The sequence below is a fragment of the Enoplosus armatus genome, chromosome 1 (assembly GCF_043641665.1).
Source record: "Enoplosus armatus isolate fEnoArm2 chromosome 1, fEnoArm2.hap1, whole genome shotgun sequence".
NCBI classification, from domain to species: domain Eukaryota; kingdom Metazoa; phylum Chordata; class Actinopteri; order Centrarchiformes; family Enoplosidae; genus Enoplosus; species Enoplosus armatus.
This window is the reverse complement of record NC_092180.1, coordinates 22,862,080-22,888,468: the sequence shown is the minus strand read 5'-3', so window position 1 is coordinate 22,888,468 and position 26,389 is coordinate 22,862,080. Positions and strand designations below refer to the sequence as shown.

General features: G+C 43.9%; 1 protein-coding gene across 1 annotated transcript in view; it reads left to right on the top strand.

Moving 5' to 3' along the window:
* fto (FTO alpha-ketoglutarate dependent dioxygenase) overlaps nucleotides 1-26,389 on the top strand; it is a 114,399-nt gene that overhangs the window by 49,031 nt on the left and 38,979 nt on the right. Inside the window, exon 8 of the mRNA XM_070903690.1 lies at nucleotides 3,022-3,146. Within this exon, the coding sequence (XP_070759791.1) occupies nucleotides 3,022-3,146 (125 nt within the window). The remainder of the gene's footprint in view (nucleotides 1-3,021; nucleotides 3,147-26,389) is intronic.

Below are 26,389 nucleotides of genomic sequence, written 5' to 3'. Positions count from 1 at the left end.
AGGGGTGGCACCATGGAGGCAAATTAACACCAGCCAAAACCCGGGGAATGTTTGGTGTCACCGGTGAGTTTACCACCTACCTTTTTAGGTAACCATTCATCATTTGGATGGTCTATTCTGGTCTAGAAACCACCCGTGTCTGTTAAAATAGTTAAAATGGGAGGTCAATTTGGGGATTTTTTATTTTTTGTGGCCTGCAGGCATAAAATGTTCCTATATAAGAGAGTGCCAGTGAGCTTAAGAGTGCTCTGGGTCCCCTGAAAGTCCTGGTCTAAAGTCAGCTAAGGCATTTCATGGGGTGTTAACAGTTTCTCAGACACTCTGGTGGTCAGCTAGTAGCTCTGTTTTATGGAGTGTTAACCTTCAGTTCTGCATGCATCTTTTTTTAACCGTCCTCCCTTTGAGCCCTCACTTCTTACCTATTATTATGTGACCTGTGACACGTTTTAAGTGATGTACACCTTATTGCACTGTGCGCAGCAACAAACAATCTTCCTGTTTTATTATCCCGTGATGAATGAGTGACATGTTGTTATGCGATGGAATAGACAGATGCTTGTTGGTGTTAAGATACAGTCCTGGCTCGAGGTGTTAGTGAGCTGCCCCAGGCTGCCCTCCAGCCAGCTTTTGCTTGGAATGCTATCATCACTTCGGCTCTCAACCAACCAAAGTATCACCTCAGCCTGGCTGCGTGTTTGTTTACCCACCCTGCTTCTGCTAGGGCCGGAAATGTTTATTTCTATGTGTAGTAAAATAGACAGGGTTGAGTTTGGGGTCTGGGGACCAGGGATGGGGGTACCCAGGTCCTCCTTGTCCTCTCGTTCACCTCGGGATGTGGCCTGGGTCAGGGGGACATCTGTGGTCAGCGTCAGGCTGAGAAAGGTGGAGGCTGAGGATAGCTACTGTCATCAAGGGGTAAATACAAGGACAGAGGGGTCTGATTAGTGCTAACACAGGCCCTGAGATAAAGGGCTGTGGTGTTGCCGTGGCTGACTGAGGGCTTGACCAGTAAACAACCAGTTGGATGTCTAAATGGCCTGGGGATCAGCCCATGGCTAAACCTGAAGGCCTCTCTCAGCACCAGATCACACACGCACATACTCTGGCACACAAACAGACATGCACACATTTTCATGGGGTAGGAGGCCTGGTAACACACATTCGCATTGGTAGAGGCACACCTATACTCTCAAAAATCAGTCGAGGACAAACAGCTTTTGCATACACGGCCACAATTGTATACACACTCACAAAACGGAATTTGTCACCGGTGTGTTAAATGTGAAAAAGGGAAGAGGTGAGCAAACTTCAGTGTGTTTACAGGCGTTAGTGTTTATTTTGGTGACTTCTGTCATCATCATTGAGTTGGGACAAATACCTTGTTGATGCATTTTGGCCATCGATTTATAGGCTGTAATACACAACAAGGTACGAACGTGTGGTCTAAGTCTTAGTTTAACAGTGAGTGAATTATGTGGCTTTTACTGGCTGTATTTTTATTTTGTTTTATCACTGTGAGAATAAGGTCATTGGACTGCCATTGGATCATTGGATTTCGTTTCTTAATACTCATTCTGTTCTCTGGCCAGCTTTGGAAAGAGATGAAGCAAGCTCAGAAGCATGTCAGAGCAGGTTTCAGATCAACTGCGAATCACTTGCTGCACTTGAAACACTGAAACTGTGCTACACGGCCGGCATGGCAATATGATGTCAACTAGCTGAGATGGTGATACAGGCTGAATGCACTTTCTGGCACTTTCTTAGCCTGACACTCATCCCAGGAGGACAGGGTTTGATCCAAACTGAAAGGTACAGTTTCCATAGGGAGTACAGCCAGCCCTGCTTCCTCCTGGTCACCGTAATCTTTGGTGTCTCCTCCGAGTCAGGTGTAATCAGTCACACACTGCCACATGTTTTGACACCTGTCCTATGTGGTATAGAGGAGGTAAGCATATTACTCTGTCTGCAAATCACACTGCTCTCCTTTGGAGACACACACACAGACAATCAAACCTATCTTCACATGAAGTAAGACAGACAGGTGGATTGTCAGAAGAGGATTAAAAAAGAGGGAAAGGAGAAGAAATGAATGTTCCCTTATATTGTGGGTTTTTTGAAAAGAGGGTTGGATGACTGGGGAGGCGAGTGACTGTTAATGGGAAGAAATGAACGCGCTTTACTGGTGGATGTGACAGGAAGAGACTGTTCTTAACAAGGCGTCAGAGTCAGTCAGAGTTACAGATCCATCACTTCTCAGAGGCTGGGAGAAGGAGGAGGGGGGGGAGACATTTAAGGATATTCAGAGAGGGAGAGAGTCTGTGAAGGGTAGAGAAGAAGAGGGAGAAAGAGGGATTTGAGTGTGGCTGACAGCACTGCATTTAATTTGGGCTGCCAGATCCTTTTTCATTTGACTCCCTCTCAACCAGCTTAGAGGCTGCAGAGGACTTGGAGGCGAAGGTTTGCCAGGATGTCTCAGATTAGCACTGATGTGCCACGTCACACTTTAAGCCGGCTTGTAATTCATGTTCAACAGGGGGATACTCACACATTACACTGTGCTGTGCAGGACGTGATTAATTGACTCACACTCTAATATTGGGTGTAATTTGCCCATCCTCTGATGTGAAACTGACTTTATACTAGACTTACTGTATGTCGCCGTCCCAGGGATGTTATAATGGAGTCTTGGCTCAGAGCTGTGTAATTTCTAAACTAAGGATAGAAGCTCAGGGATGGAGGGAATAGCTTCAGGTAGTCTTTCCACTCGATTCCATGCTGTTTAATATTTAGTGGAAGATTGAAAAGGGCCAAATAGTTTTGATATGTCTTTCTCAAGGATGTAGTGGGTGGTATACCAACCAATATCATTTTTGCCACTGTTTTGAGACAACGTTTTCAAGTATTTCAAGTGGAAGTTACAATAAAAGAAGATAGGGTTTTTCCAGTGGTCCAGGTCATGCTGTCATTTTCATTTAGTTCTACTTGATGCACCTAATTTCTGCTTCTGCTTCTCCTTTTCAGACTATGCTCTTCCTGGCTACGGTAGAGGAGGAGGGCCAAGCAGGGGAGGGAAGGAGAGAGATGGCAGAGACCCTGCTGTCTGCCTTGACAGACAGACACCAGCAAAGACAGACATGGAGAGATAGGTAACACAATGTACCACCAACTTTGTTCCCTCTGTTGGTCCTCGAATAATAAATCTCTGACAGATGTGTGAGGCAGGTAAAGTAAGACACTCTATGAGGCGTGAGCGTCTCATATTCAGAATGGGAACGCCCTCACGCACTCAAAATAAGTTTTGCTTCAAATTCATTCTTGAAATCTTAATATTTAAAATAGTCCTGTTTTTTTACACAACGACAACATGTAAATCATCACATCGTCATCATCATAACCAATGAAAACCAGAGGCAAATATTTAGTGAACCCCCATTAAGGACACAACCAAAACTTTGATTCGCACACATGTTGCTTGGATTGCCATAGCAACACACAAGGAGAAAGTTACAACCAAGCGTGATAGCTTGTTCCTGTGCTATTAATATGTTGCACGACCAATTGGTTCACGTGCAAGCCTCACTTAAACAGTGGGGACTCGTAGGGTTAATATCTGTGATCACATCATCAAAGAAACTAATCATGAATCATCACCTTAATCCTAGTTTCTTTCAGTTTGCATTGACAGTGGTTCTGTGTAAAGAGCTGATGAATTTCACAGATATGCAGTGATGCATTTGGTGTTTGTTTGTGGTCCTTGGGCCTGGCAGCTATCACAGCTATCACAACGACACGTGTGTCTTGGATAAGCCCAGTTACTTCCTTCCTCCCAGATAAGGGCAGAGAGCGCACAGATTAGAACCGTGGCCATTCATTCAGATAAAGGAGGGCCTCACAGACACACAACACAGTGTTATTTTAGCTGGTCATTCTCTCAGTCACTCTCCCCCTCAGCACCAGCAAGGACACACACAAACACTGGCATGCATGTGTACACTAGATCTGCATTCACATATGTTTCACTGCTTATTGTCTCTATCAACACATTTCACCTCAGTGTCACACACACACAGATACACACACTTTGGACCAGACATGATCCAGAGCCTAGAGAAAGCAAAAAGTGCCGGGGGCAGAATCCACAGACTAGAAATTCCTGAAAACAACATCTTTTCTTTTGAAAGATATATGTTCACTTCCTGCAGTGTTGTTGCTCTCATCTTTCCATGGCGCCCCTCTGTTTTGAGTTGTCCCCCCTAGTTGACCCTTCGCTATGCCCCATCCAGATGAGCCTTGTAAACAGGCTGTTTCCACACACCTTTGCTTTGGTGTGTCGACGCCCACCGCCTCACAACTCTGATGTAGGGCCTGCTCTGATAGTGCATTCCAGCTGCAGGTGCTGAAAGCTAGAAACCATCTCGCCACACCCACCCCCAACCTAACATCAGCACTGTGCCCCACCATCCCGTGTTCCCCCACCACCCACAATGCGATGTTACCACCTTCTAACCATGTCTAACCCTAGACCTAGCTCAGCCCACCCTAAGATCCTGACAACCAGTATCACAGACCAGGACAGGAAATGCTCAGTCCTTGTCGGCGGGGCAGACAGACGTTTACTCTATCAGCAGTGAAAGACTGATTAGATTAGTTTTGGAGGAGGGCAAGCATCCCACACAATGTGTTTGAACTCCAGCTGCTCCTGATACCTCCTCTCCCCTTTGCACACATTAAAAGTCTAACCCTAACCCCCACCGCCACCACTTACAAAAAAGCCAGGGGTCATCCTGTCAAGTGGCTGTCAACAGATCTCATTTACACAAAACTAAACACATGGCTATGTGCAATGTTAAGTGGGACGCACTGGTACTGATTTGCGGCTGATGAGGGTTAAGGCCTCGCTAGTTCTTGGTGGAGGAAGAAAAAGTTCATCTTTCTTTATGCACACTTCTAAGAGACAAAGTTATTGTTTTGTATTAAGGATGCAGTATATTACAGAATCAGACACCCTGTGAGGGGATTCAGTTCACTTCAGTCAGATATATTCAAACCTTCATTTATTTTCATAAAAACACTCACCAAAATAGGACGAAATTAATTTGCTGATTCATTTTGCTGCTTTTTTTTTTATATTGGGCAACCTAATTAGGTTTCCACACAATATGCAACAGGCAAGCTTTTATCATAATACTGCCTTTTGTTTCCATGGTTTCCATTCAGCACATAATGCTTGCTAAAGGATGAAAAAAAAGGAAGAAAAAGCATGATTGATGACTCTTGCTAGAGGCACATAAACATAAACAACCAGCACTGATTGATTAAGTTTCTCGCTGACTTTTGTTTCTTAAACACCAGTTAAAGCAGCACTCGCTGGAACGTGGGCCTGCTAGCTGCCATTTTCTGCCTCCGGGGCATTTTTAGCACTAGCAAGAACGAAAGAAGGAGAAATTGGACCTGGTGACCAGTGGTTCTTCACAAGTGACTTATAGGCACTCAGAGTGAGTGATGCCTCGGCTCGCCCCGCTAGCAGAAGCAGTCCATTCATTCATTCTGAGCCAACGAAGTTATGAGAGCTTTTTTATTCTTATGAGCTTTTCTGGTAACTGGGTTTTCCAGATGCACATGGTGAATTCTTTGATAGATGCTGCCCTCCGTGTCCCTTTGGTAAATGCCCCGTGAGTGCCCTGGAAATAGATGGATTATTATGTGGGTGGGTGACTGTACCGTAGCAGAGCAGTTGTGTATGCCACACAGGAAGTGCAGATTTGTGGAGCAAGGCACAACCTCCAGGGAACAAGCCTGTTAGGATAGGAAATGGCATATCTCAGTGGCACTAGAACTATAGAGATTCAAAACACTTGGTACTAGAATTATTAGGTTTTGAAAATGCATGGATCTTCACGTCTATGTAAATACACAAGATGGATTCAGTGTTTGACACACAAAATCCAATGGCAGTCCGTAGTTTTGCTATATTTGAACTTACTTACAGTAGTTACTTGGTGTGATGCCATCATGAAACTGCAAGTACAGTATGGCTATCTTTGAACCTCCTGGATGAGGTGACCTCATGCTGACCTTCCAGAGCCTAGAGGTCACTACTCTGACAAACAGAAAAACAAAAAAAAAAGGCTTTGTCACAGACGGCGAGCAAACACTGAAGGGAACAGCTGCGAGTTTTGTACTGACCATGCAAACTGCTGTAGGCTTTGTAAGGTCATTATATGATAATGAAAATCATTACAGAATTACATGGGGGTTTAGGACATGAGAGCAGCGGGGAGGGGAGGGGAGGGCCACATTGGGTTTGATAAATGGACTGTGAAGGTGCCCATCTGGCCCTCTCTATGGCTTTTTCTTCCTGCTCTTTTATCCACTCTCGTCCTTTACTACCCCTCTTTCATTCCCCTCCTCTGTTCTCCAGCGGGCCAGTGTAAAAGCAAGCAGGCCTGTAGTGAAAGATTAACAGAGTGCAAACCCAACTCACCTCTGTGGAGGAGAAAAGAAGAGCGGAGACAGACGGAGGTGTTTATGAGGGTTTGCAAATGACTTGGCAAACCCTGTCCTCCCATTTCTCAGTGTGGGCCGATAGGAGAGTAGGCAGCCATTGACCTTTGGCATCGGAAACAGTTGGACAGCTCAGGACGTGTGAATCGCCATAGTTTGGAGGCACTTAGGTGGTAACTTACAAGGTTTAAAATAGTCTTTTTTAAATTTGTGTCACAGACCTCCTCAGATTAGAGAGGGAAGAGAATGATGGCAAGCGCAAACAAGTTTGTCACTGAAAAGAGTTAAACTTATGCAATTTTGCAGCATTTTGGGTTTATACCAAGTCTAAGTAAGACCTAGCAAATGCTGCAGCAGTGGCAATGGGATGGAAATACATCATATTCATGTGAAGCCCATTGAGACATTGTACATGATATTAAAGGGCCTTTTCTCTCTTTTTTCAAGGATGACAACTTGTTAGGCATTTCAAATGTTCAGACTTTTTTTTCATAATGCAAGTTTACTACAGTTAAAGTTATGTATCCATGAGAGAGTATCTAGTTCCTGTTATTACCATGTAGTTTTAATGTTTGTTTTGTATTGGATATATGTTAAGAACTGACAATTGTCATTTAAAATGGCAACTTATTAGAGGCAAATGTCCTTTTATTATCTAATTCCATTCCAGTCACCCTGGACAAGGAGACAAGGAGTTGACCCACACCGAACAGGTTGGGGTGTCACTATAATAGCTGTACACTCCAAATCTGTGGCGTAGTACATCTGTTGCCTGTGTTTATTATGTTTTTCCAACTTGTTGAGAGTTAGTGAGGTCTTTATCCCAAGACAAAGGCAACATCAGCTGACATGGCAAGGGCAGAGAAGGAGGTCCACGTGTCCACAGCTGCACCCATCACTCAGCTGTCCATCTTGACCCATGACCCCGTAGGCCGTCCCCCAGCCTCCTTCGGCTTTATGTTTCCTGCCATTGTCATCCTCTCTTGTCTTCACCTGGACAGGGTGCTGCTACACAAAAGGCCCAGTCTGTCATCAAAACCAAGGGTCACTGGGGGCCGAGGCTGTGCCCAGCCGGGGATGACCCCACCAGTGATGTCAGCTACCAGTTGCACCCCTGTGGAGATGCATAGAGACTGAGAAAAAGGACGAGAGAGACCTTCGTTGGCTGGCACTTCATTCCAGGAGTGGTGACATTTCCATTGTGTTGTCCCTGACAGACCCGGCCCCGATTCCTGCACTGGGGTGGGACTGGGAGTTAGGAGACAATGGAGGTCCCCTGTCCCAGATGGGACTTGGAAAGATTGTCAGTGTCGTGTCCACAATAAAGATGGAAAGACCACAGCCTTGTCTAATGTGGCCAATGACCTCCGTAAAGCCTTAGAAATGGGGGCGCCATACTGCAGGAATTGCTATCATGCCATAGACAACTCACTCTCTTTATACACTCATGGATTTGCATGGCACAGGTTCCCATAGACCATCATCTGTTAACCTGTCAATGTACAAGTGATGGGTGGGGTTTCTAAAGTTTTAGAATGTAGGCAGTGTGTCATGACATGATCTGCACGGCTATTACGTGGACGGGTTTGTGAAACAGGGTTTGTGAGGTACAGTTAAGAGAAAGTGGTATTAAGCTGTTAATAAGAAGGTTTAATTAGTGAGGGTGGTGATGGTGTTTGGGGCTGGCATCACAAACCAACGTTCTGGTTGGCGACTGGTCCGTCCGGGCATGTTGTCAACCAGGCCTGTGTGATGTAAGTTGTAACCCGAGGTGACAGGTTATTCAGATCTCCCAGACAACAGCCCCACATTTGCCTCTACATCACGACAGCGTTTCTGTTTTGCAAGCAGAGCAGACAGGGCTAGCTCAGTCTGTTTTCCTTGGCATGAGTTGCCAGCCAAAAGTTTTTCTGGCTGCGCCATTGTTTCTCTTTACCTCAGGGGTTTGCCCGCTGCAATGGTGGGCAAACACCTGTGTGTGGTGGGTGGAACTCTTATCCCAAAGCCATGTCCTCTATCTGTGTTGTCTATGTGTCTTTTTCTTTGTACCACATACTTTTGCCGTCACCGGCATTGCTGTGTTTACTTGGTTCAGGGCACTGGAGGAGAAAACAAATAAGTACATGTCATCTGTCTCTTTCATCGCCGGCCAGCCTGTAATTAGCGCAAACGCAGTGGTTAGCCTAAGACGCTGTCGTCTAATTTGTCTGTCTTTATCTAAAACATGTCTGTGTGGTCCCCTAGACCGGTTACATGCGTGCAGCGAGATCGCCTGTGGCCTGGGTGTTTGTGAGGTGTGTGTTTTTGTGTGCTTGATTGTAAATTATGAATTCTTCTCTCATGCACCCGCCCCTGTTTAGCAATCAGTCAGTTATGCATGACATGTCCTGACCTCAGCAGAACCTCACAGCTGCTGTTGCCGTAGCATTCGTCCTCCCATCTTCGCTAGCTCCCAAGCTGGAAAGTACTTCAGGGTATGTCTTATACTTGCAGGAATGTACTTTGAACAAGATGACTGATGATGCTATTTCTTTATCTTCTACTTACTGTACAAACAAGTTCTACCCGTGTAAATATGCACTTACCTCTATCTTGCCTGGTTCTCAAACAAGCCAGTAATTAGCCGTTGAGGTACATGCTTTCTCTCGTTTTGTGGTTAGGTGTGGGAATGGAAGGCTTGCAACTGGCAGGAATCAGTATCACACTCTCTCTTTGTGAAATTCTCAATCCACTTATCCCTAACTGAGTCACAACTGCATTAAATTGCTTACAGGTTTTAATTGAAACAGTCATTTCATAATTATGCATTTCACAGTGCGAGCTTGGCAATGCAATGGGGCACAGAAAGGGAGAAAGAGAGAGTTAAAAATGTCATTAAAAGTCCCACAGACATTTAAACACACTTGTTGCAGAGACAGTTGCCCATTTAATGCTGCCTTTTTTAATATGGAAACAACATTTGTGTTTGGAAAAGACAATGTGGTCAGGGGAGGGAGGGAGGGTATGGGTTTGGGCCTGTTTTACTGGTAGTCAGGAAAACCAGGACATTCTTTCTGGTCAAACCCAACATCCCAGAGAGCTGATAGAGCATGATTGGGTGAGGATGTGTGGCAGGCATGTGAAACAAACAGCAAGAACATAGCATTATGGATCGGTTGAGGGTGTGCTCACCAAAAAACACTGTCATTACTGTTTATCTCATCTAAATCCTGTTTGTTCTTGGTTGGATAGCAGTTCTCCTTAAAACATTAAGTTGAAACTGTGCCTATTTAGGATTTCTACATGTTTTTACTTGTTTGGAGGTTAAACATTTCTGTGCTGGTTTCAGGTCGTTACTATTTAACGTCTATATCACAGAATTAACTGAAGGAATGTATGCCGTGTTTAAACACACACACACACGCACATTATACATGCCCCCCACACTCAACACACACACCTCTACCCCCCCCGCTCTATATACACACGTGTTTCTCCCCTCCTCTGTTAATTATAACCTACACTGCTGGAACACTTCATTTCATATCAAGCATATTGTCTCTTCAAGGCTGGCAGGCAGGTCATAAATTATCCTGAAGGTGAGGATGGAAGTTGGAGGAGATAGTTATGAAAATTTCATCTGTCTGCCGTAGCGGCCGCAGCTGCTCCTGTCACCAGCCGTGTGCTGGAGGAATTACACCGGGTCAGCGTTTGTGTGTACGTGTGTGGGTGTGTTCTTCAATTTGCGCATATGCGTAGGTACATGAACACATGTGAGCAGTTACAGTGTGCACGTATATACAGCACTCATGCGTGCAGGTCTCTGTGTATCTCCACATTTGTCCCTGCGTGCATGTGTGTGTTCCTGTGTGTGTCGCTGGGCCAATGTGTACAGCGGGGTGGCCAGGTAGGACCTGCCTGTCAGTGTGTGGAACATCTCTGGCGTCCCTGTCACCCCAGGGCCCCCAGCTCTGCCCTGAAGCAGGGAGATTTGGAGGGGGGACAAGCTCGCAGGGCGGTCCCCAAGCTGTCTCTGTTCATTACCGCTACAGAGACGGGACGTGGCCGGCAGGTGGCCAGACCTTTACTCCTTACCTACTGTGATCATCTGCTGCTCCACTCTGTGTATGTGTGTCTGTGTGGGTGTGCAAGCGTGTTCGAGAATGAAAAAGAGTCAGAGGAAATCCATAACTTATGTATTCGAGCAGGGAAGTGCATATTTTGTATTTGACCTATGAATGTGCGTTTGTGTCTCTGACAGATTATTGCATTGAAGCAAGGTGCCTGTGCATGCACATCTCCTAATGGCTATGCTTACATATTTACAAATGTACAGAAATTCTGCATTTGGAGAAATGGGAGTGCTGCTGTGGCACTTTCTTGACAGAACGCAGAGCAGCTCTTCTCAGCAGACAGCCACTCCAAGTGGCAATTAGTAAGAAAAGAAAAACACAGTAAGACTCCCCCCACGTCCCCTCATCCCTTCCTATGTCAATCTGCAGTTTCCTGCAAAAATTCTATTAGGGCCAAAGTCCATAGCTGTTAATTACAATTCTAACTAGCTTGCCTCCTGACGAATGGATGGCTTCAGCAGCGATGTAGGATAAAAGGGATATCAGCGATTTCACTTCCCTGTACAAAGGCTGCCTCTGAAATGGGTCATCAATCCCATAGTGATAAATGTCTGGTGGAGTAATGACTCTCTTATCGGCGCCGGATTACTGCAGATATTTGTAATTAGTGTAGCCACACAAGTCCCCGACAGATGTTTTTGAGGCGGCACAATATTGAAGCCTTGTTTTAGTGCTAAATGGGAACTTTCTGCAAAGAATAGGGATAGTTAGAGCTATTGTATTGCTGCAGACATAGGTGAATCTGTGAACTGAGCCGCTGTTTTGTCAGTGGAAATGTGCTGTGCACACACACCTACAGAACACTCAAATGTATGTAGCCACATGTACACACACGTACACACACACACACACACACACTTGAGCTCATGACCTGATAGCTAAATACACAGCCTGAGGTCCATCCTTTAGATACTGAGCTCAGCCGTCACATGACTGTGGGAGCCAGGGGGTTCCTCTTCTCCTCCTGTTCTTCCTCCTCCTCCTCCTCCTCCTCCTATCCCAGCCCCAGAGGTAGCCACTGCTATGCCAGGGGGAGTGAACGATACACTTTTAACTTCCATTTCTCCTGTTTTGGGTCGAGACTCACTAGCCGCCCTGAAGTTTTATCCTTCTTCCTCCTCTTCCAGCTCTCATGAAATCACAATGTGATGTATTCAGCCCGAGGTGTAGCTCTATTCACAATGCAGTTTGACACTACGAAGCCCTGCTCCCCTCTGCTTTCACAGTGCATCTGTACAGATGGGCTGCTGACAAGTCTGAACCACTAATACAATTGTCCTGACTGTAGTCGACAGCTACTAAAAATGTTTAATATACACCTATAAAAGGGAGACCTGTGTTTGTTTCATTTCTGTCTCTCTCCATAAATATCTGTATATGAATATATAGGTATTGTAGAGAACTAATGAATCCTTTGTGTCTAGATTTCATATTGGTCGAGGGCTGTGCTCTGTTGCCAAAATATACGCTCACTAACCCACGGTCCGACACACCCACAAACCTATACACACATACACAGCCTGCCCGGCACTGACAGACGTGTAAGCAGATGCAGCCAGAACTGGTAATGGCAGGTGATTATAAGTGGCACACGTGCCAAACTAATTAAACCCCTGGGTTGACAGCAGCATTTGGTAGCACTGGCATTCTGGCATGCTGGCATTAGAATAATTGTAGCAGCAGCACATTTCACCTGCGAGACTGCAGCTAACAACGTCATTTATTTTACAGCAGGCTGCACCGGATGTTGCTACAGAGGCTCGAGTTAGCTTGCTTTAGGTTTGACATGTATAGCAACCTCTGGCACAGATGGGACAGCTTTTCTCTGTCTGTTTGAGCCACACTCTGCTGGTCAATGTTTTGCTTGGGGGTATATTGTTTCCATATTTTAGGCACGTACACAGTGCAAAAATGGTTCATCGAGTTGTTAATTATGTTAAAGTTAAGTTTAAATAAACTTAAACTTTAAATCAAAAGCCTTTCTTTTTCTAAATGTAAAACTGAAGGATAAATAAGTACAGTTCATCCACTCAACGGTTTGTTTGAATTTGTGAACTTGTGATAATAATAATGACACTGATAATAATAATAGAGTTTACAAAGATACAAACAGACATGGGAACATAAACCCACATGTATCTTTACATACATACAGACAGTATTTACAATTTTCCAGTCTTTCTATACTGGACATACACACACATACCCCCATAAGAATAAGATTAATATTTACTCAAACACATATAAACATGAATACATTTGTATATTATCGATGATAAAAAAAATTAAACAAAATAATTTAGACAATATATAAAAATAACAAAACTTGGAAAATAAAATTAATTAAGGAAAGCTGTAAGCTAAGAAATCAAGTCTGAAATACTGAATTTTAAGAAGTGATTTGAAGGAGGACACAGAGTCATCCAGCCTGATCTCCTCTGGCAGGCTGACCCGGCTCTGCATGTCCCCTAATCAGGACACACTGCAGCAGGCAGGCAGGAAGGAGACAAGGACAGGAGGACGAGTCTCTCACTTTGTTCAGTTCTCAGGTCATCACAGCTCCAGCTGGAGGGCTGGAGCTGTGATCCACCTCACAGGGGTCAGAGTTATGCCATGAGGTCAAAAACTGCACCAGGAGGCCCACCTGCACACGTGCATCTTCACACATACACTTTATACGCACACACACACACACACACACACCTGGACGGTTGAGTAAGAGTTCTGACATACCTTCAGTTCTGTGGAAACTAGTCTGGCTGTAACCGACTGATTCATGCGATTGCCTTGTGCTAAGCAGCAGGTGTGGCTGGGCCAGGTGCACACCGCGCTGCATTGCAAGGTGTGTGCACTCCGATACAGTATCTGTAAGTGTAGGAGTGAGTGCAAGGTATGTAAGGTCACTGCGTGTATTGTCAGATTTATGGGCCGTGGCGTGGCATATCATATGCTGTCATGTGATCTCCAACGAAGACCTTAGACAACCGTAGTATTCCCATGCTGTAAATCACAGTGGTGACAAATAGGGTGTATTCAGCTCCCACACATTTTCCCCATAGGCTGCACTGTCTTGTCCACTTGCACATAATTGCTTCCTTGCTTTACTGCATATGTATCACTTGCTGAAGCATCACTTTACATTTTCAGGTTTTATTGCACATGCACGGACAGTGTTCCCTCTCGATAGCTACTGTGTTAAGCTGGTTGTAGAAGAAGTGAAAAATCAGCTCTTTGAAGGCACAAGTAAGTGGCCGATGGCGGCTGATAGCTGGGGCTTAGTGGATCCTCATTATGTGCTGTAGCAAGCTGATTAAAACATTTGATTTGTTCCCAGTGTGTGTGTGTGTGTGTGTGTGTGTGTGAGCGTACAGTCAAGTGCCTGTGTGTGTCCTGTGCATGTGCAAGCGTACATGTGCAAGCGCATGTGTGAAAGAGTAGGCCTTTGGGCTGATGCGGTGTGTTATCTGTTTTTTCAACCTTGTCATACTAATTACAGTCCATATTTACTTACATTCTCTTTTTGTTTTCTGCCCTCGATAGGCATCTGTGAGCGCTGCTGCCTCGGCTGTTCTCATTAACAAACTGATGATGTGTGATAGGTCTATCTAGTGATGATACAGGGAGCTTTTCCAAAAAAAGAGGTCATGATACAAATGTTGTCAGCTTTTTGCAACCACAAAGAATTATGTTCTTGTTATCAGTGACGCTGTGATTGCAATTTTGCCAGTGAGTGTTGGTGGGGAAACACTCAACATGTTCAAATCAAAGCCAAATAAAAAAAAGGCATAACATTAATTTGTATCAGAACCTTATTAAATTGTATTATTATCCCACGATAGGCTAAGTGACTGCTTCCCAACTTGAGGAAGGGATGTGAGATGGCTGACAACAAGAAAGAGAAGAAGAAAAAAAGGCTGCACAAAATGTCTTTTTTTCCTCTGGAAAACGTGATAGTTTGGGCATGTACAATTACTGAAATGAAACAATCTGAAAGTGTAAATATCAGAAAGTTTCTGTTGCTTCATTTTATATGGCCACAAGCCGTACAGTTTGAAAACCACAGGCTGAATACTGTTTCTGAGGTACAGACTTACAAGTTAAATAACTCAGATGGAACATATTTCTACTCTTTTATTTCTTGTCCCTCTTGGATCACTGACTCCGTGACCAGTCCACCAGTGGTGGTCTTTGTCAAGTTACCAATCATGTTCGCTGCACGGGTCGCTCACCACATGTCACCCGAAGAAAAAGACGAATTGGACCTGACCACACCCTGACACTGCTGCTGGCTTTTTGGGAACACTGTTTCTGATTAACCAAACCCCTTCAGTTAACTAATCTGGTTCATCAACATCATTATGCGAGTCTGTGTGGGTCAGAGAGACATAGACCAACTAACAGTAGGATTTGTAAATGGTTAAACTGAACAGGAAGCTGTGTGCAGATACATGGTGGGGTGAGCAGGGTAAATCACCGACAGCTGAGTTTTATATGAGGGAGGTGGGTGGTAGGGTGTTTCGGGGGTGTGAATGGTTTTATATGAGTGTGAGTGACTGATTCCCAGACACGGAGCACAGAGCATCCTGAATGGGTAAATGGCATTTATTCAGCCGGTTAGTCTGGGAAAACATATGGTGCCATTTGGAGGCCCAGACTGGTGCACGCTGTTCTCCTGTAATTAGACTGGCCCAGCAGAGCAGCTACATAACTGCTTCATGATAACCGCCCTACTGTAGCCTACAGTGCTGCTGCCACCCAGCCCTGGCTGCAGCACAGGACCAGCACACCGCATTACACATCCTGTTAACACACTGTTCAACACCAGTGATCACCAGTGACACCACAACTTTGGCAGCTGCACATGTGCACTGAGGGCCAGATTTACATTTACGCATGTGACGGCACAAACAAAAATATGCACAGCACCTTTCAATCAGTTTGTGCTTGCAAAGTTTACCAATGCACTTTGCAAGCACAATTTCAGTTCGATTTACCAAAAGCAGCAACTGTGTGCGCAATCAGTGGCTGGGGCTGCCTTCCAGTTGCATTCTGGGAATGAAGAGTACCTTCAAATGTGCCGTTCAGCAGTGGGATTTAATTATCAAATATATTGATGTCTGTAACTAAAATTGTTATAATTGTCCTTATTTGTAGAAAGGCTGAAGTAGCAGTCATTAAACAAACTTATAAGAAAATGAAAAAAAAGATGTATTCACATAAAAACAAGAGGAAATATTGCTTATAAAAAACTTAATAATAAAATAAAACGCAATATAAATGTCAAATCAAAGCATATCCGCAGCACATTAGTAGCTCAGTGAATGTCAAGTTCAAGTTTAATGACCACTCGGCTTCAGCTCCCCATCCACTCTTTGTTTGGTCAGATATTGCATTATTTTATATGTTATAAAACATTTGGTTATTGCCTTCCTTTATTATTAGTTCAGTGTTTCATTTTATAATTGGATACTTTTTCTTTTACTACCTTGGTACAGCTGCCCTGTAATTTTTTGGCGGGAGCTCTCCTTCTTTGTAGTCAGAGATGTTTCTATAGAATTCCTCCCTACGCACACAGACACAACCTTAGTTTAATATACCTGTGCATATTTGAACCTGGGCGGCACTGAGGCTCTGCGGTTTGCACGGTTGCCTGTGTTGACGCTGTTCTACCGTTGTTTGCGTGGGTTTCCTGAAAAAAACTGAAAACTCTAACTTTGTGAATGTGATTGTCTATAGAGTATATGAATGTTAGCCCTGTGATAGACCAGCAAGCTGTCAGGATGTAACCCATGTCTTGCCTAATGTGTGCTGGGATAAACTTGAGCTCCCTGTAAACAGAAGTCCAGCAGAATGCACAATAAAGCCCTTTTATCATATATTAACCCATCATTAGTGCGTTCATCCCTTAAAGGAATGCTCCACTAAAATACATCTTTTGAGAGTCACTTTCTCACCCTTTGGCCTGCACTTTACCTGCTTTGTGTAAGAAGGTAGGACACCTTCTCTATCTCTCTTTTGTCTTTGCTCTTTCTTTCTTTTTTAATCACTCCCCACCCTCCCTGCATCAGGATCATGGGAGCAGATTGTGGGTTGAAGGCGTGGGCTGTGTTGGCAGGGCTGTGGGGGCGTCAGCTGGGCTGTTGTCCCGTCAGGGGGGAACAGGCTGGCAGCCCGGCGGGAAGGCCCTTTTAAAGATGCACTGCTGGGAATCGGACTGAGCCAGTGCCTGGTCCAAACCACGTACACACCACGCACACACTCACACACATCAACACACACACCGGGAGGGATTGGTAAGGAAAGTGGTGGGGGTGTCCAAACCTGGGATAAAGACATTTCCTCCCTCATTTATAAAAATCTGACACCACCAGTCTGCCCTCTCCTCCTCCCTCATCAACATCCCTTCACAAAGATCACAGACACACACACACACACACACACACACACACACACACACACACACAAACACACACACATACACATGCAGCAAAAATCCAAGCTGCAGTTCCTCTAATGACCAGTAGATGCTGGCTCGGAAAAGAAAATCTCCGGCTTCACAGGATTCCATGAAAAATCTGTCAATTTGTCCTTCAAAATACGGTAAATAAATTAATATTTTTTCATATATATATATATATATATATATGTATACATATATATGTGAAATTGTTTTTGCTACACTATATTTATATAGATTGCAATATTTTGCAGGGTATGTTTGTTCCACCTTTGCTCCACCCAGGCCTCCTTTTTTTTCAAATTAGAATTTTGTGGCTTCAGTAAACGCCAAGTTGGCAAAAAGCCTCCCCATAGAAACTTATGTGCAGTACACAGATCCTACTTCTGTGTCTTTCCATGTCACTGCGTAAATCCTTACACATGATTGAAACATCTCAGCGGGGTTGGAGGACATTTATGGGTACAGCAAGCATTGTCGCACTTCTCTACACATTGCAGACCTAATATGTACAGCTAACACTCCCTCAACACGCACACATATACTTACATACTGTACTACATACTCTCTGTGTCCAGGAGGGGCTGTCTGCGTGGCATGCTATTCTCTTGTTGTCTGTTAGCAATTGCAGCATGTGAGAGCACTGCCAGATTTGCATATGCCGCCATGTATATTTCAGCAGCGTTTAAGACACACATCACCGGCAGTGAATTATGCATGGGGCTGATACAGTGGAGGTGCTTGTTTTATGCACTTGTGAAGGGAAACTGAACTGTGTTTTCTTCTGCTCATGACGCTCAAGGCCCAAGGCCCATTAAAGCACACCGAGCAGGCAGCTTCTAAATGGACTGGCGGTGTACATGGTATTCCCCTCTAACAAAGGGGGCCTGGCATAGGGAAAGGCGTCCGACAGGTTCTGACAGCTAGGTAATAGGATTCCCACCTCTCCAAAGGGACTGACTGAGGTGCTGTTGTAGTATCCATGTAGACCTCTCTGTCTTTTTATATGTGAATGTGCATGTGTGTTTGTTAAATGCGGTGCTGTGGCAGAGATGAGTGACTGAATAATTCAAAACTGGCATGTCTCACAAAATGATGCAAACCCGTGCATGGATTGTCAGTGGGAGGAATAGAGTGTTGCAGTAAAGACAGCCTAAAAGGCTCTTATGCATTATAAACAAGCCTTTTGAAAATGTTTTCTCATATGCAAATATGGAACACACACAGCTGCAATGGCTTAATATGAATCTCTCCCATTCACTGCAAATCCAAATGAGGCATAGGGCTGTTTATGTTTATATTGTGTGTGCGACTGCTAGAAGAGGATGGAGGGGTGTTGGTCGAGGCACATGAAAGATACAATAAAAGACAATTGTGCTGCTATCAGTGTTTACTTCAAAGAAGGAGCAGTTCGAGCTGTGGCTTTGCCTGCAAACGGCAGTCGTGTTCGTAAGCCTCTTCTGGACTAAGGAAATAGACTGCAGAGGATGAGCATCATTAGATATGTCATTTAAGACACCTATACTCTCCTACTGCTCTATATTTATCCACTTGCAGGTCTCTAACAGGCCCTTAGGTCAACACATTGTGTCCCTGCCTGTCAGCTCAGCAGTGGCCGGGACATATGTGGTGGATAGAGACAATATGAAGCCACTTGCTTGTCACCCTGCCCTCTCCTCTCCTCTCTTCTACTCCTCTTCTCTTTGCCTCACCTTGCCACTGGATGCATTTGTGACAATTCATATATTCCGGTTATAGCAGCCTTGTTTACCTTGGCTCAGTACCAGTGATTCTGCTATTTATAGAGTTCGTTTTAGCCACCTCTGCGTGGTAAATGATGATAAGCCTAGCCTGTAATAAACAATCTCGTAAACAGCTCTGCAGCTCAGCCCTTAATGGCCTTAGGGGCTTGTAAGAGCTTTATAACACATTTATTACCCCTTTAATAGCCGAGGAGCTGTGAGCCATAACATAAGCTAACACTAATTTAATTTCCTGACACATATTGGCTTTATGTTATCTTTAGGTTTTGGTTATTTTGCCAACTTGATTGATTTCATACCTTGTCCCATGTAGGCTCTTGCTTAATGCATTGTGACACCAAAGAGAACTATACTCAACACTTGCCTCAATTATTTTGCCACTTGGTATTCAGAGTCTGGTAAGAGAAGAGGAGAAACCATTACTTTGTTAGCCAAAAGCACACATTCACTCAGAACAGACGAAAGGGCCAGCATGGGGAATAGAGATATTTGATGTTGAATCTCCCCCTATTTACAGTAGGATGCCTGAATAAACGTGTTCAGAAGCTGGAAAGCAGCATTATGACCCATAACCCCGAGGTATTTGAAATGGAACAGCAGGACTTACTTTGAAAAAGAATAGGAGATGTGCTCTGGGCTCACTGTTTATACCTTGATGTGATTTGGACTGAAATATATAAAAAAAAATGCCTGTTTATCTGTTCTTTCCCTTTCGTCCATGGTTGAAAATTGCAGGGTTTAGGAAAGGGAGGCTATTCAGATGCACTGCATTGCTGGCAGTGGTTGGAAAAAAAGGAAATCTCCTCTTTTGTTTTAGTGTCTGACGTTGGTAGAACATTTTTCAACAAGTATTATTGTAAAAGTTTTCATTATATTGTTAGCTATTTACCCATTTTTCTTGTCATCGCTGTTCAAACCAGATTTTAATGGTTTCCATGGCATTATATTTGAAGGATCTTTTTACAAGGTACAGATTTTTGATCATACAAGTGCCCTTTCGGCAACATTTTCCCATTATGGTTTATTAAACGAACTCTGGGGCCTGGGTATCTACTTTTGGATCCGATGCTTCTTTCTCCAAATACCAATTCCAACCTTTCCTCAATTATTCTTTTGTTTGAAAAGAAGCAAGGTATCAATCTTTTATGTTTTGGAAAAATCTGATGAGTGCTATTTGCCGGACCTCCTGCTCGACAGAGATTGTGGAGCTGGCATGGGGAGAGAAACACGAAATTGCAGAGTAAATCAATACTGGGCCAGTAATGTTAGGGGGATCCCCTTTCAAAGAGCAGAGCTGAATTTGTACGCCTTATGTTTTTGATCTCTTACTGTACTCATTTCATTCCAGACGCAGTTGTTATCATAGTTGCTGTTGTTTGTATGTTATTTTAGCTTCTTTCCCAAGTAGCTATTTTGCAATTTGGACAAAAATACAATTAAAGGCCCATCTGTTTTCAATGGTACTAACGTCAGACAGATGGGGTCTGACTATTGAAGCCATACCAGGATCCTGGCAGGTTAGAGGCTTCAGTAATGAACATGCTAAATATGCGACCAGGCTGATTTCATCATAACAAGGCCTGTATGGGTTAAAATGGGTAAATTTTCTTTTTCATAAAGTTAAGCTGTCGCACTTTAGCCTTGGCGATGGTCCGAGAGGAATACAGGACTCATGTTTATAGGTATTCGCCCCTAGTGGTGTAAGTTTCAGTTGCATTTGGGACTCTTCTTAATCATGCCATGCTTCTGTCTCTTGAGACTAGTGCAGTTAAGGTGTTATTGTTGACAAACTGAAAATTGTCTGATATTCCACAGTGACAATTTGTCAAAACGTGATGATACAAAGTGATGAAGGAGCAATAGCATCCTTTTTATCCCAATATTGTTTTAACTCACAAACAGCAATTTGTTTCCTCAGTCACATGTTTTGCATGTTTTCAGCACCTCAGTGTACTATGAAGGCACAAGTTTGCAGCATGAGAGTCCTAATCGGGCCCCTAACCACTAAACCTGACAATGTTAGTTAGTATTTTGTGGGACATGCAATCCTGATTCTGGTTGAGCTGTGCTGGGCCACTGTAAAGACCACATTACTTTACAGAGACCACTGCAACTTTTGAGGAGTCATGGGATTTGTCACATGCTTTCACTTTCAAACTCCTCACATTAAGCTTCAAACCACTGACCCTATGCCTGCCCTATTATAAATGTCAAAGAAAACCTCACAAAACACATCACACTGATCCCTTACTGTAGGCATAGCGCATGTGTGTAAACAGCTTTGGCCACAGTCATGTATGCGTTATGGAGTAGTTTTCTTGCTTCCTGTCTGATCCTGTTCCTTCCTGGGCTGCTACAATACAGCAGTAGTCAGGAAGAACAAAGAGGGGGCTTTTTTGGTACTTGCTAACTCCTGTTTTAGATACAATGACTACCAAATTTGCTACTAAAGCTGCGCAACAGTAAATAAACTATTCTCACAGATAATGATATCCCCTACTGACAGCTGTCCTAAAATGTTTAGGTTAATTGTAACAAATACACGTATCCACCCTGTTCTGTCTGTGTGAAACACTTGTGAATGTGTCGGATCAGGTTTTCTGGGGACGGAGGCAGGGTCTGGGAGTGATTGATCACACTGTGTTGAGCCTGATGGACTCAGGTCTTCACTGAAGTACAAGCACCCGCCCACTCCTCTTGCCTTCCAAGCATGCAAGCACAAACATTTCTAACACAGGTCTTTTACCTAGAAACAAGCCAGAGGGCTCTGACCAAAACACTTCTAATATAGGAAAATTGAGCTGCTTTGAACTTTCGTGTTTTTGATAACTACTTGGTATGCTTCCTGGAGGATAACCTGTGGGCTTGGCTTCCCAAGCTTTAATCCCTTTGATTAAGTGCCAGGGCAAGATAGCTCAGCACTCAATAGGCCTTTTACCTTCCTAATATCCCCACTGTCCTGGGCTTGAAAGCACCAGTGCTCTCAACTCTCAGTAGGTGAATTTTTAGCCCTCCTTAGACTCCTCTGCAGATAGTTGTTTTCAAAGTTTGGGCCAATAACCTCCTTCCTGTCTGTGCCCTTTCCCTTGTCCCTCATCCTGTTTTAGGTCAAGGTGTCCTCTGTTCTTTTGCTCTGTTTATGCATTATGATTCATAGCAACAAGAGCGTACGTGGTACGGTACTGTGCCTCCTTCCCCTCCTTCCCTCCCTTTCAGTGACCAAGTGGAGCTGACGGCAGGGCCTCAGCCTCCGCAGATTAGCAGGGCTCAGAGGAGGAGCACTCTTGCTGGGGCAATTATACTGAGTGTTGTGGGTTGCCAGATGCTGGATGAGGCTTGGGCCTTGGTTCCATACTGGTGGATCAACCCTAGAAAGCTACAGCTAAATGCGGGAATCGTTGAAGGTCTAGTCCACCCAAGACCCCCACCATCATCTCAGCTCATGGCTGTTTTGTGTGTGCACAGATTTCCACGTCTCTTGCCTGAATGATAGATAAAGTATATTATTATTATAATCATTTTGGCAATATATCACACCTTTAATCCCACTGAACAACTTAATTTATCCGTGTAAAGACAGCTGGACGTGACAGCAGATGATTGTATATTAAACTAAGAAATACGTTTTCAAATCATTTCACTGTTCAGTAACATTTTTACAAATCAAATCTTAATTTAAAGTGAGTGATTTATCCCAGAGTTTCAGTGGAAATATCACATGATGGCTTACTGTGTCAGGCTCTCTTCTGTCCACACAAGCCCAATATATTCTAACATATATATAAAAAAAGTTAAGATTGACAAAAATATTGTATGTATGTAAGATCAGTATAGGTATTCACTGTCATATAGCCATCTCAGTCAAACCCCTCAGCTTGCTAAAGCTGAAGCTTGGCTGTGCTGTATCTGTTTAAGTCTTTGCTCATCTGTTTGTGTTTCATACATATTTGAAATGTATCATGATCTGGGTCCAAAACCCAAACAATTGTTTTGTGCAACTATTTTTCTCCTCTTTTATGGGAAATTGCCATAGACCTTGAAGCTTGAAAAGTAAATGAGCTTGTTTGGTAGGAGAAAACCTCAAACTTCAAATAACTGGCTCATATTTACTACATCAAGCTCCTGATGCCTGCTTTGATTGGCTCTGCATTTCTCAAGAAGAGCTTTTGTTATGTGTTTTGCTGCAGTTGCCCAAAGACCACCACTGGATTTAGATGCAGATAGAAAACAAGACACTCCAAAATTGGCTGACCCTTCCCAGCACTCTGTACCCTCTCTGCCCTCGCCGCAGAGATATGAGGGCACTCTGACATACTTCTGAGGCATCTTTTGTTGTTTCTCATGGGTAAATTCTGCCCAGTGATATTCCCTGTGAACCCCCTCCACATGCACACACACACACACACACACGCACACACACACACACACACAGACACACACGCAACCAAGACCAGTCCGCAGCAAAATCCAGAGCGTTGCAGTTTTCTTTCACACAGATCAAATATTGTATAAAAAATACTGTTAAAAGATCACAGCCAGGACCACATTTAGATCTTTGCTTACATTCATAATCTAAGACAGTAGCTTGAAACAAAGGGCTATAATGGATGTTTTTCTCACGGTAACCATTTTTTTACTTTTCTGTTTGCTTTCATTATTTTTCAGTACATCCATCCTGAAAATGATGGATGCCGTAGAGTCGCAGAGAGGAAAGTCTCGTCGTAAAAACACGTTGAAGGATTTTACGGTCGACAGTGCAAAGCCACTGTAGCACGTTCCACTGAAATTTGTTAATGTATAAATCATTCTGCGGGACTACCACTAGTAAGTAAAACATAGACTAACACACGTAGACTAAAGATTCTTGAAAGACTACCGTAGCACATGTCCTTTTTAAAGCTTCAGAATCAGAATCAGAATCATACTTTATTGATCTCCGGGGGGAAATTACACAGTTGCAGGTGCTCACATTCAAGAGTAGAAAAGTAGCATAAATTTAGAAATGACCAGTATGTACAAATAAAGATATAAAAAATAAAATATATACATTTACAATATTTAAGTGAAAAATAAAAATAAAGAATATATACAATAACAATGTATATGTATGTGTATATATATATATATATATATATTTATATATATATACACAAGTATTGCAAATGATCTAGCTAATGACATGTTGGGGGTGGTAAATAAGTCAATGGTAAATTAGTTTGTACAATGTCCCAAATATTAAACTGACTAAACTGCAGTGATTGTGAATTGTCAAGCAAGGAGAGTCAGTAAGTAGCCTAGGAATACAAATGATGTCAGTTACAGATGCAGTGGGTCACCAGGTTAGACATGTAAGTTATCAGGCTCGGTTAATCAATAGCCTAGGTAACAGAGTGAGTAGCCCACATGGTAAAGACAAGCTCCTGCTGGCCTCTCGTTTATGCCCACCAGTTTATCAACAGCTAGATTAATTGCCAACTTTGATACAGATGTAGGCTCCGCTGGCCTCTCAGTAGCCTCTTCTTTGGCTCTTATCCAGTGCCATACCTTCCCTCCCCAAGACCAAAGCAATGTCCAATGGCATCTGAATAAAGTAGAAGGTTAAGTCATCCACCGTGGCAGATAGCAGCTGGACTGCATGCATGTGTGTATGAGTGCTTGTCTGCGTACACGCCTGTGTACGTAAATGTGCAATACTCAAGATGGGCACCATTACTTCTGCAGCAGGGCATCCCTTAACTCCTATCTTTTTAATTATTTATTTCATCAACAGTATATATATTTTGTTGGGGGTTATTGGGGCATGAATAAGCGTGTGTCACGGCCTTTTCACAATCCCTCATGAGCAAATCCCACCCCCCATCCCTGCCTTGCCCCCAGCAGGCCCAGCTCAGAGTTCTTCTGATAGCCATGAAGGGATTTGGGCTGGATGGGCAGACCCTGACTGGGCTGATTGCTTTGAATGGTACTGGCTAAAGCTGCCTTTGAAAGCAGGGGCGTTGATGAGCGCCTTCTCAGAAGAGCCTGTGTAGTCACTGCCTCTGGGAGGGACCCTCACTAATACCCCAGCATAAGATATACAGGAAGAGGCAGGGATCACCAGTCACCCCCAGCCATATACACACACACATACATACACATAGACATGCACACACCCACTTACTTAGACAACAACAGAAAAGTACTTCGAGTAAACTTTTCTGACTTTTACTCATGTTGCCTACGAGTTGATGGATCTGTAAGTCACTCGAGCTAGACGGTGCAACAACGAATTTTACCCTCCCAAAATACTGTAGAGTGGAGTTATGCATATTATTTAGTCCTCACTTACTTTGATGAACACATCTTTCTATTTGTGCTGAAGCGTATTTGAGAATACACTCTGAACAGCTTGCAAAGACAGAGAAGGAGGATATCAGGAGGCGTATGTGGGCTTGCTTGTTTTGTTCGCTGTTTCACCTTGTCCTTTTGCTCTCATAAAACACCTTGAACATGAGAGAAGACAAATTACAGCTTCAGACACAGGTGTCCTGGTGTGTTTTTATCTCTCAGCAGGCCCCCAGGGTGCATTACCTGTGTTCCACAGGGCTGGCTGTGACATGGGAGCTGTCACTGGTGGGGGCCCCTGAGGCCCACGCTGCTGCTCTTAACAGGGTGGCCCTCTCTCTTTGATGGCCTGTCCCCTGGAGCATCAAGCTCTGAACTTAGGATGGGTCCGCACCCAGCACCCCTGACCCCAAACCCAGTTACCCCTTGACTTTGCTATCACCTTAGTCATGGGAACAGGCTTGTCTACCACAAGCATCCTTGGTGATTAACATGAAAACACATGGGCTATACAGCTTCATGCTCATTACGGTGATGGGTGCAAGTTGAGACACGAAGACATCCGTGCTTTAAACTGCTCACCTTCACTGTGTTGATACGTATGGAAAATTCCTAGGTAACGCTTGTTGATGTCAGTAAACCTCATGTCATAGTCAGAGAGTTGGGGATACGTGCTCGTCTTCCACAGCAGTCGAATGGCTTCAGGCGAAACAAGCTCATTTTGTGTGAAAGAGATCGAGACAGAAGGGGAAAAAGAAGTAGCAGTAAATTACTGGTAAGTGACAGAGAGAGGAGCTTATCATGTGACAGCATCAGTGTGGAATGGAGGCCTGGTGTGTGTGAGTTAACCCTTTGACACATCTCATGGTAGGGGTGAAGGTGAGTGAAACGCAGATGCACAGATGAACAGCCATGGCAAGAGAGGCGTAGCGGGAAATGGGAAAGATGGCAGGAGGGGAGTGGGTGGTGCATACAGCACGCCTGGCTTTATTTTCAATTGCAGTTTACGATTTTTCATGGTCATGTCTCCCCTGCCTCCTTTTCAAAATAATCGGCTGTCGGTTTTTGCAAGTCTGGCCGCCTTTCATTTCAGAGGTTTGTTTTTGAAAAGGTTGCTATTATAGCCAAATGGTTTCTGTGCTTCTCTAAACACGGCAAGGCATTAGGCTGGGCTCCGGTTTCAGGGCCTGGCTCCTAATGAGAGACCCAATCACACAGAGGGAAAAGAC